The 12,340-nt window shown below is 44.3% G+C and overlaps 1 protein-coding gene across 1 annotated transcript; it reads left to right on the forward strand.

Annotated features, from left to right (window-relative positions):
* Window positions 1–1,639: 1,639 nt before the first annotated feature.
* Window positions 1,640–3,499, forward strand: LOC109765642 (probable xyloglucan galactosyltransferase GT15). The gene is made up of 2 exons (XM_020324425.4): window positions 1,640–2,139; window positions 2,252–3,499. Exons 1-2 carry the CDS (start codon window positions 1,694–1,696, stop codon window positions 3,366–3,368), a joined length of 1,563 nt encoding a protein of 520 aa, XP_020180014.1. The 5' UTR covers window positions 1,640–1,693; the 3' UTR covers window positions 3,369–3,499.
* The last annotated feature ends 8,841 nt before the right edge of the window (window positions 3,500–12,340 follow it).

A 12,340-nucleotide genomic window follows, 5' to 3' on the forward strand; every position in this document is an offset into this window, starting at 1 on the left:
ACACTCCTTTTAGTCTAAATGAGAAAATTGAGTTACATATTGTGATTTACTGCCACACATAAATAGTCAATTCATAAGACAAACACATTGACTAACTAAAATCACACCAATAGTTACAAAAACATGATACCATAGGTGTCCATGCACATAGCGGGGAGACAAGACCGGAATGTATATATCGATAATGCTCTATCTACGAAAGGTAACATAACCTTCCTAACAGTAATCTCCACCCCCACCCCCCCCCCCCCCCCCACCGTATTTTCAGCGAGTGGGCCCCTCAATCCCCTTTCATCCAATCCTGATTGTCCATGTTGCACAGTATATAAAACAACTTACCTTGTTTTATGTAGGTATAGCAGCGAATATCCAATTCTGAACCAGGGTTCATCTGCACCCGGTCAAAAAACAATTAATAAAAAATCACAAAAATTCAAAAATATCCAAAATTTTTATGGAAGGTAGATAATTTGGTGCGTGAGGTGCGCTCCAAATTTCAGAGTATTTGGACATTTGAGTAGCTCTCAGCAAAAAAGACAAATTGGGTCAGAACAGTATACGAACAGTACATTATTTAACAGACCCCAAATTTGTTTTTTTTTTGCCGAGAGCTACTCAGATGTTCAAATGATTTGAAATTTGGGGCGGACATCACACACCAAATTATTTACCATGCCAAAAAAAAAACTTAAATTTTTTTGAATTTTTCTAGTATTTGTTTTGATTTTTTTACTCAGCGCAGGTGCAGATGATCCTGAGTGCCAAAACGCCTCACTCTGTATATATTGTCCATGCCATCGACCAATTTTCTTAAAATGACAAGCGTTTTAGCAGGAACGAGTTACGTGACCTGGCTAGGCTGATTACAATATAATGTGTACACTATATACTGTAGCAGGAACTACATATGAGGACATACATGTCATGCTTTTTTAAAACAATACATATGTCATGCTTGTTGTCAAGACAGTCCAAGTACACGTATGGGTGCTGCGGGGAAATATCCGGTACTCCCACTCTTAGGGTACTCCCGGTGCTCCAAAACTTGGAAGCACATTTTTAAATGTTCGAAAAATTCTGAAAAAATCCAGCACATTGAGGCAACATCAAAGTATGTTGTCATAAAATTCGAAACATAGCTTATGAAACATAAATGACAAATTCGACGGTAAATAGTACACAACATAAGTTGGACTTTACATTAGGCCCATTATCACATTGATGTCTATTTTGTCATTTTTGTATCTCGAGCAATTTTTTGAATTTTGATTTAAATTTTTTTAATAACATACATTGATGTTGTGTCAATGTGCTGGATTTTTTTAGAATTGTTTGAACATTTTAAAATGTGTTATCAAGTTTGGAGTACCGGGAGCACCGAGTACCAGATATTTCCCCTGGGTGCTGCCACTGTGCCAAGATGACACAGATGGCGGTCTATAGCTATATAGCTAGGTAACCACCATATACCCATGGTCAAAGGTCACATATATAATATGAAGTTATGAACCATGAGCGCACAAAGACCTAATAACAGTAGGATTCGCTAACATCGTATCATTAGTTAATTATTACCACTTGGTTCAGCAACCCCTACTAAACCCCTGGCTATCGAACTTGGCCAGATGCATATGCTCTCCGCCTCCTCATCTAAGCTGCTGCCAAGCTTGCTAGCCAGCAAGCCCAGCCAGCCATGGATGCTCACTACCCCAAGTACCTTCTCTACGGTATCCTCATCCTCGGCTCATGGCTCATCTCCTGTCTCCTGCACTTCCAGTTCTTCCACCTCTCCCTCTTCTCCTATGGGCCCGGCTCCGGCGCGACGTTCGTCCTCATCCCGCTGTCGGTGCCCATGGCGCTCGATGCCAGCTCCCTGCCAGCTCCCCCTGCCGTCGCCGACGATGGCCCTCTGCGCCGGCTTTCGTCGGCAGCGCCGTCTTGCCAGGGGAGGTACGTTTACATGCTGGATGTGCCGTCGCGGTTCAATGTTCTCAGCGACTGCGTCGAGGGCTCGCCGGCGTTTCAGGACGTGTGGCACGTGTGCTCCCTCATGGCCAATGTTGGCATGGGCCCGGTGCTCCCTCCCGCCACCGGCAACGGCAGCGACGGTGACACCGGTGTCATCCCCAACAGCGGATGGTAAGCTAGCTGACTTGCCATCCATTAATGGAGTAGGCCGGTGTGGGTTTTTGCCGGCATTCATGGTGCTTATACATGAGTTAGCCAAGGCGTCTAAGAATGCTACGTGCAGGTATGCCACGGATCAGTACGCCCTGGAAGTGATCGTGCACAACCGTATGCGCCAGTACGAGTGCCTCACCGACGACCCGACGGCGGCGACGGCTCTGTACGTGCCCTACTACCCGGGGCTGGAGCTCCAACAGCACCTCTGCGGGTTCAACGCCACGGTGCGCAACGGGCCGTCGTCCGAGTTCCTGCAGTGGCTGTCGGCGCGGCCGCAGTGGGCGGCCTTCGGCGGCCGCGACCACTTCATGGTGGTCGGCAAGACCACCTGGATGTTCCGGCACAAAGAGGGGGACGATAGCGGCACCCAGAAGGTCTGTGGCAACAACTTCCTCGAACAGCCCGAGTCCGGCAACATGACGGTGCTCACCTACGAGTCCAACATCTGGGATCGGCGGGACTTCGCCGTGCCGTACCCGAGCTACTTCCACCCTACGTCGGCCGGCGAGGTGTCCGCGTGGCAGGCGCGCGTCCGCGCCGCAGAACGTCCCTGGCTATTCGCGTTCGCCGGCGCACGGCGAGCCAACGGGACGCTTGCCATCCGCGACCGCGTCATCGAGTCGTGCGCCTCCTCGCCGAGCCGGTGCGGGTTTATTGACTGCAGCCACGGCCTGGAGGGCAGCATCACCTGCCGGTCGCCGCGGAGGCTCATCTCCGTCTTCGCCTCGTCCCGTTTCTGCCTGCAGCCGCGCGGCGACTCATACATGCGCCGCTCCTCCGTCGACGCCATCATGGCCGGATGCATCCCCGTCTTCTTCCACGAGGCGTCCACCTTCAAGAAGCAGTACCGGTGGCACGAGCCAGATCCGGAGAGCAGCGGCAACGGCGGCGGCCGCCCGTACTCGGTGCTCATCGACCCCGACGAACTCCTGGAAGGGAAGGTGGACATCGAGGGGGTGCTAGCCAGGTACACCGACGAGGAGGTGGCCGCCATGAGGGAGGAGGTGATCAAGATGATCCCGAGGTTCCTGTACAAGGACCCTAGGGTGAGGTTCGAGGGGGACACGAGGGATGCGTTCGACATCGCCTTTGATGAGGTGATGGCCAGGATCAGGAGGATCAAGAATGGGGAGGATTTGGGACGGTTTGCTGCTGATGATGTGATGGTTGCAAAGGGCTCCTGACACTAGCTAATTATATTACTGTATACGTAGGTGGCATTTTTGCATTGGTGTTTGTACTAGTTTTGTTGTTGCTACGTTGTTGTTAGTGGGAATGCTATATGATGTCCGTCTAATTCTCAGTTGATTGAAAATGGATTCTCACTTCGTACAGTCGTTGTTTCATCTTTGTTTTTCGAAAAATGTAACGCCCACACGTGTGGGGTTAGCCAACTCACCCACACGCATCCATCACCGTCCAGTAACTTCTGCACAAATTTTGGCATGAATTAACTGATTTTATATGCCACGTAGGACAACTCGCGTGTGTGGTGTGTGAGAGGTCGCCCACACATCCGTTTTACCACACGGAGGGGCTGGTGTGTGGGCGTTTAGCAGTTCGCCCACACACCAGTTTTCAGTCACGCACAAGGGCTGGTGTGTGGGCGTTTGCCATCTCGCCCACACGCCCGCCTCCTCTCCCACACCCAAGCTGTCAGTTGCCGTGTGTTTTGCAGTGTACATGGCAACTTTCATAGTGTGATTGCAAGCAGATGGCAACTCTCTCTTTTTTTTACCCGAACATGTCAGTTGCCATCTGTTTTGCATGGTACATGGCAAACTGTCCTAGCGTGCACGTAAGCAGATGGCAACTCTTTCTTTTTACATGGCAACTGCCCTAGCGTGCTTGTGAGCACATGGCAACTCTCTCTTTTACCCGAACATGTTTTTTTGCCATGCCTTTTTTTGTAGTGCTACATGGCAACTGCCTAGTTTTAGTAGGGGCAACTCCTAAAGTTTTGAAATCATGGCAACTGCAGTAGACCAGACCACACATGGCCACAGCTGTAGTTGTCCAAAAAATGGCAATCTGGAACTTTGACCTGAGATGCCAACTGCAGTTGAGAAAACATGGCAACTGTAGTTGTCCGATATGGCAACCGTAGTTCAGCGACATGGCAACTGCACTTAAACGAACATGGACAAGGGTGCGGCCCATGGCAACTGTGGGCGCGCGGTAAAGTGTCACGTGGGGCGTGCGGAACCACGAGGTACGAGGCCTGACGTACCGGGCGTGTGGGCGTTATCTATTTCGCCCACACGCACGCGTGTAAGAGGGACCGGGAGGGAGAAAAAGAGGCGTGTGGGCGCTAGTTGTTTTGCCAACACACAGGTGTGTGGGCTGGTCCTCTTAGGCACCACACAGAACGTGTGGGCAGATCCCTTAACGCCCACACGTATGGCAGTTATCGGCGTCCTAGTTTTTTGGAAGAGGGCCATCACAATGATCTTTATTGATAATCAAAGAAGGTTGCATTGTTTTTTTTAACACAGTACAGACTCAAACGCTTATAAATACACGCATACAGTCACCCCTTTGACTCACACATGCATACCCTACCCATATGAGCATACCCGAGACTAAGTTGACATATCATCTTAAGATTTTACGAAGTCATCGTAGACGCCTCGTAGTCGATGAGAACGTCTCCTCACACTGAACGCGTATCGCCGGAAATCCTGAAATAAATTCACGATAAATGCGAGCACCAGGATTCGAACCCTGATATCAGGGCTGGGGATACCACTGTTCTTCACTCCTCCTAACCATCCAACCACAGATTGGTTCAGTGATAAAAAAATAATAACAGGCAGCATGTTTTTATGGAGAACATGCCAAAAAACCCATCAACTCAATTATAAGAATCATTATGCACAAAACAACAATTCTACTTACTATGTCCAGTTGTTCCTCACGAATGCTATGTATCGCCTCTTGCAATTCTTAAGGTTGCGGTGGCCTACTGGCCTGTTAACCGGGTCGGCCAATTTAACTGGAGCATCGGGAGCTAGCGGAAGGTTCCTAGGAGAATCCAAGTTGGTTTGGGGAGCTTCCACACTTAGTTTTTGCTAGCCCTCTCTCTAGCGCTCTCTCTCTCTCTCTCTCTCTCTCTCTCTCTCTCTCTCTCTCTCTCTCTCTCTCTCTCTCTCTCTCTCTCTCTCTCTCTCTCTCTCTCTCTCTGCCGTTTCTTCTCATTTTTGAAAAGTTTTTTCCCCTGGTGTTCTTTCTTCATTTTTTCCATTTCTTTTTATTTTTTTCATTTTTTTCTGTATTTTGTGTTTCAATTTGCAAAGAGTTTTGAATTCACAATTCTGTTTGAATTCTTGAACAATTTATAGTCATAAATAATTTTGAAATTTATGGTCATCTTTCGTATTCATGAAATATTTTCTTGAATTCCCAGTACAGGAATCACACACATTTTTTGGATTTATGATTCGCGGAAACTTTTCGAATTCATGAATTTTTTAATAATTGTGGTTAATTTTTGAATTACTATTAAATTCTCATAAAATTGAATTTATGATTTTTAAATTCATAACATTTTCAATAAAGTCTATAAATCTTTTAAAACTCGTGAACATTATTTAAATTCATAAACATTCATGATTTCCTTTTCTAATTAATGAACATTTCCTATATTTATGAACAGTTTTTATAAATTCGTAAAAAAACTGACGAATGTTTTTTGAATTCAGCAACATTTTATGTTTCAATGCACAATTTTTTTCATTTCATGGACACCCTTTTCAATTCGCAATCATAATTTTAAATTTATGAACATTTTCAATTTTCTGAAATGCCAAAAGTTTTTTTTTGATATTTTTAATTTTAAGTTAGAAATAAATCTAACGAAATAAAAAAGAAAGAAAGAAAAATTCAGTCATTTGTTTGGACGCTGGGCCGGGCCCATGTCACAAGGGCTAAGCAAACGACACGTGTTGTATTGCTCGCTACTCCCTCCATTCAATATTAGTTGTCACTAATTTGTTGCACAAAAAATTTGTCACTGGTTAAGTATAAGGTTATACTAAATCGCGATAACTAATATGAAACAGAGAGAGTACAAGCGTACCTATTTCTTTCAAAAAATAGAACATTTTTTAAAAATGCGAACAATGTTTGAATTCCAAGACATTCTTTTGGCAAAAGCGATCAAATTTTGAAAATCTTCGAAATTTTTAAAAGAACAAAATTTTAAATTTCTGAACATTTTTTCAAAGATACAAACAAATTTCAATATCATTCGGAAAAAAGAAAATAATTTGAATTTCTATTAGTAGCAAACAAAATATGATTTTTTATGAAATATTGGATCATTTTTACATGACTGCTTGGAAAACACAATCTTTTCTATAAACACAAAATATATTTGAGAAATTGCGAACATTTTTTAAAAAGTGCATAATTTTTAAATTTTGACAACATTTTTTAAATCTTAATTTCTTATCGAAAAGGAAATCAAGTGAATAAAAAACCGGAAAAGCCATAAAGAAAAAGGAAAGGAAAACCAGTAAAGTAAAAAAACCCAGAAAAAATCATGAAGTATGACAAACATAAAAACGGATCCTAGCTTCGTGGGCCGGCACACCTTCGGTTTGCTCGCTGTTCCCGTGTGCGAAGCAGCTGCATTTTTCCACTATGAGCGGCATATAGGGATTCCGGTTTTCAATGTGCGGGGGATAAGGTTCTTTGGACACTTGGGCCTTGGCAAACTAAACCTTTTAGTTTTTTTCGAGACAATCGGTGAAGGTTTATTGATCCGTCATGGTGTTTACAGGGACGAAATGAAGTTCACCGGGATGGCTGATACGTCTCCAACATATCTATAATTTTTTATTGTTCCATGCTATTAAAGTATCATTCTTGGATGTTTTATATTCATTTACTAGCAACTTTATATCATTTTTTGGGAGTAACCTATTGACATAGCACCCAGTGCCAGTTGCTGTTTTTACTTCGCAGAATATCCATACACTAGTAGGAAAAGGGGCTTTTACCCCGGTTCATAAGGGCCTTTAGTCCCGGTTCTGGAACCGGGACTAAAGGGTCGTTACTAATGCCCTAGCCCTTTAGTCCCGGTTCTTACACGAACCTGGACTAAAGGCCGTCCACGTGGCCGGTGCGGGGAGCCCAGGCAGGAGGGCCTTTGGTCCCGGTTGGTGCCACCAACCGGGACCAATAGGCATCCACGCGTCAGCACCTGGCAGGAGCTGAGGTTTTTGTTTTTTTGAAAGGGGGTGGTTTAGGGGTTTTGGGGGGTTAATTTAGGTGTTTCATATATTGTGTTAGCTAGCTAATTAATAGAGAGAAGTGTCCTCTCTTATCTCCATGCTTTGTCGACGCTACGTACTATATACGTATGGAGAGGAGTAGACACGCTAGCTAGTAATCAAATGAAGGAAACAGAAGATCGTCATGAACACATATATATGCATACAGAGAGAAGTGATATCGACCACCTCTCCTTCTCGGAGATATTGGTCGAACAACAAGTTCTCGTATATCTATCTGACACTACCGGCTACATATATACAATAATTATCTCTTACAATACAAATCTCCTAATTATATTGTAGGAACACAGGGTCCACATAGTATTCTCCGTTTTCAGCGATCACGTGGTCAAGGAAGAATGCCGCCAATTCCTCTTGAATTCCTCGCATACGATCTGGTGCTAGGAGTGGATCCCGCTTCCGAAAAATCTAATTTGAAGAAGGGGGTCAATACATATATATATATATATATATATATATATATATATATATATATATATGAATAAATGAAACTCAACACAAATGATGGTAATAAAATAAAATTATGAATATTATTGCTTACGCACTTCATATTGTTCTTCAGTGTAGCCCCGCTCACAGGTATGGTAGCGGATGGACTCGCAAATGTAGTATCCACAGTAATTATTCCCGGGTTGCTGCCACAACCACTTTACAAGAAATAGAGGTCAATCAAACTGATAAGCAAGCATGCTAAATGGTATTGATCAAACTAGCGCTTGAATCACTAGGAGATGCGCGGAACATGCTACTATAGTACTTACTTTCGGGTGTCTAAATTGCAGCTGGTTCGGCAGTCCCGGGGCTTTTGAGGTGAATTTTCTCCAAACCCTGCCAGACAAAGAAAACAATTACTTGATATCAGGAAATGAACAAAGTTGCTGATATGGTGGATAATGATCGATTTAACTTACTTCTGGAGCATTTGAGTCATGTTCGCATAGTCCTGGGGATCTTTTCGTCTCGAGTCTAAGACGGTTACTACTCCCGGCTCAAGCTTAATCTCTAGGAGAATATAGTGGAAGCTGCGCATGCATGCATAAGTCATCAATTACATTACCATAACCTGGACTAATAAGGGAAACCGAATATGCAGAAGACAGTAACACTCACTTGAAGTTGTAAGGAAAGAGTATTATGTCTTTGTTTTGATTTATTACCAACGATTGTAGCAAGTTGGCCTCGGTATCTTTGGCATGAAATTTAACCTGATAATCATCTATGAGATTTATGTTAATGAACCCAATATCACCGATTTGTCTTTTCTTCAATTCGGCGATCTTCAATCTGCATAATATAGTGAGGATAAGTATAAATACATGCAATGAAAGAGCTGACCTATATAGAGAGACTCAATGACAGAAGTAGTACTACTTACAGACAGTAGCAAGTGATCGTTGTTTTATCGAGGGACTTTAGATTGTAAAACTGGAAGAAATCCTCAAATGGAACATTCAGCAGTTCAATTCCAATGAGGTCATGCTCCGGTTTAACTCTCAGCGTTAAAGTACTCATCCCATCAGACTCTCTGCAGGTTTTCATGTACCAATCATGTAGTCTTCGCATCATTGTGCTTAGAGATTTGACATCTTTGACATCGTGCTTAGCGATTTAGGGAGACCTATCTTCTTAAGGCCAGGAATGAAGTCAACACAAAACCCAATGACATCCTCTGTTTGATGGCCCATGGAGATGCTTCCTTCTGGCCTAGCGCGGTTATGGACATATTTCTTTAGGACTCCCATGAACCTCTCAAAGGGGAACATATTGTGTAGAAATACGGGCCCCAGAATGACAATCTCGTCGACTAGATGAACTAGAACGTGCGTCACGATATTGAAGAAGGATGGTGGGAACACCAGCTCGAAACTGACAAGACATTGCGCCACATCACTCCTTAGCCTTGGTATGATTTCTGGATCGATCACCTTCTGAGAGATTGCATTGAGGAATGCACATAGCTTCACAATGGCTAATCGGACGTTTTCCAGTAGAAGCCCCCTCAATGCAACCGGAAGCAGTTGCGTCATAATCACGTGGCAGTCATGAGACTTTAGGTTCTGGAGCTTTTTCTCTGGCATATTTATTATTCCCTTTATATTCGACGAGAAGCCAGTCGGGACCTTCATACTGAGCAGGCATTCAAAGAAGATTTCTTTCTCTTCTTTCGTCAGAGCGTAGCTGGCAGGACCTTCATACTGCTTCGGAGGCATGCCGTCTTTTTCGTGCAAACGTTGCAGGTCCTCCCGTGCCTCAGGTGTATCTTTTGTCTTCCCATACACGCCTAAGAAGCCTAGCAGGTTCACGCAAAGGTTCTTCGTCACGTGCATCACGTCGATTGAACAGCGGACCTCTAGCTCTTTCCAGTAGGGTACGTCCCAAAATATAGATTTCTTCTTCCACATGGGTGCGTGTCCCTCAACGTCATTCGGAACAGCTAGTCCGCCGGGACCCTTTCCAAAGATTACGTGTAAATCATTGACCATAGCAAGTACGTGATCACCGATACGCATGGCGGGCTTCTTCCGGTGATCTGCCTCGCCTTTGAAATGCTTGCCTTTCTTTCGACATTGATGGTTGGTCGGAAGAAATCGACGATGGCCCAGGTACACATTCTTCCTGCTTTTGTCCAGGTATATACTTTCAGTGTCATCTAAACAGTGCGTGCATGCGTGGTATCCCTTGTTTGTCTGTCCTGAAAGGTTACTGAGAGCGGGCCAATCGTTGATGGTTACAAACAGCAACGCGTGCAGGTTAAATTCCTCCTGTTTGTGCTCATCCCACGTACGTACACCGTTTCCATTCCACAGTTGTAAAAGTTCTTCAACTAATGGCCTTAGGTACACATCAATGTCGTTGACAGGTTGCTTAGGGCCTTGGATGAGAACTGGCATCATAATGAACTTCCGCTTCATGCACATCCAAGGAGGAAGGTTATACATACATAGAGTCACGGGCCAGGTGCTGTGATTGCTGCTCTGCTCCCCGAAAGGATTAATGCCATCCGCGCTTAAACCAAACCATACGTTCCTTGGGTCAGCTGCAAACTCAGCCCAGTACTTTCTCTCGATTTTTCTCCACTGCGACCCGTCAGCGGGTGCTCTCAACTTCCCGTCTTTCTTACGGTCCTCACTGTGCCATCGCATCAACTTGGCATGCTCTTCGTTTCTGAACAGACGTTTCAACCGTGGTATTATAGGAGCATACCACATCACCTTCGCAGGAACCCTCTTCCTGGGGGGCTCGCCGTCAACATCACCAGGGTCATCTCGTCTGATCTTATACCGCAATGCACCGCATACCGGGCATGCGTTCAGATCCTTGTACGCACCGCGGTAGAGGATGCAGTCATTAGGGCATGCATGTATCTTCTGCACCTCCAATCCTAGAGGGCATACGACCTTCTTTGCTGCGTATGTACTGTCGGGCAATTCGTTATCCTTTGGAAGCTTCTTCTTCAATATTTTCAATAGCTTCTCAAATCCTTTGTCAGGCACAACATTCTCTGCCTTCCACTGCAGCAATTCCAGTACGGTACCGAGCTTTGTGTTGCCATCTTCGCAATTGGGGTACAACCCTTTTTTGTGATCCTCTAACATGCGATTGAACTTCAGCTTCTCCTTTTGACTTTCGCATTGCGTCCTTGCATCGACAATGACCCGGCGGAGATCATCATCATCGGGCACTGGTTCCTCTTCATCTTCAGCAGCTTCCCCCCTTGCAGCATCATTGGGCACATCGTCTGGTTCCTCTTGATCTTCAGCAGCTTCCCCCGTTGCAGCATCACCGTATTCAGGGGGCACATAGTTGTCATCGTCCTCTTCTTCTTCGCCGTCTTCCATCATAACCCCCATTTCTCCGTGCCTCGTCCAAACATTATAGTGTGGCATGAAACCCTTGTAAAGCAGGTGGGCATGAAGGATTTTCGGGTCAGAGTAAGACTTCGTATTCCCACATGCAGGGCATGGACAACACATAAAACCATTCTGCTTGTTTGCCTCAGCCACTTCGAGAAAATCATGCACACCCTTAATGTACTCGGAGGTGTGTCTGTCACCGTACATCCATTGCCGGTTCATCTGCGTGCATTATATATAATTAAGTGTGTCAAAAACCATTACAGAACATCATGAATAGATAATTAAGTGACCAAATTAATAGAAGTTCATCATCACATTAAAACCAAAGTACATACATAGTTCTCATCTAACGACATATATATAGCTCTCCAGAGCATCTAATTAATTAAACCATACATTGAAACTATGTAAAACATTTCAATGCGAAAACAAATGCGATCATAATCGCAACCAAGGTAACAATTGATCCAACGGCATAATGATACCAAGCCTCGGTATGAATGGCATATTTTCTAATCTTTCTAATCTTCAAGCGCATTGCATCCATCTTGATCTTGTGATCATCGACGACATCCGCAACATGCAAATCCAATATCATCTTCTCCTCCTCAATTTTTTTTATTTTTTCCTTCAAGTAATTGTTTTCTTCTTCAACTAAATTTAACCTCTCGACAATAGGGTCGGTTAGAATTTCCGGTTCAACCACCTCCTAGATAAATAAAATCTATGTCACGCTGGTCGGTATATTTGTCATAAACAATAAATGAATCAAATAGTTATAAAAAGATAATATATACCACATCCGAATCATAGACAGGACGAGGGCCGACGGGGGCGGATACCAAAACCATCGCACTATGTAATAAGAAGGAATAAAATAGTAAGAAAATTAGACAAGTATCTATCTAAAGTAAGAATTTTTTTCTTTCAAAAAGAAGATAAGAACAAGAGGCTCATCACGGTGTTGCCGGCGACGAGATCGGCGCGGGCGGTCGACGG

The sequence above is a fragment of the Aegilops tauschii genome, chromosome 2, assembly GCF_002575655.3.
Source record: "Aegilops tauschii subsp. strangulata cultivar AL8/78 chromosome 2, Aet v6.0, whole genome shotgun sequence".
NCBI classification, from domain to species: domain Eukaryota; kingdom Viridiplantae; phylum Streptophyta; class Magnoliopsida; order Poales; family Poaceae; genus Aegilops; species Aegilops tauschii.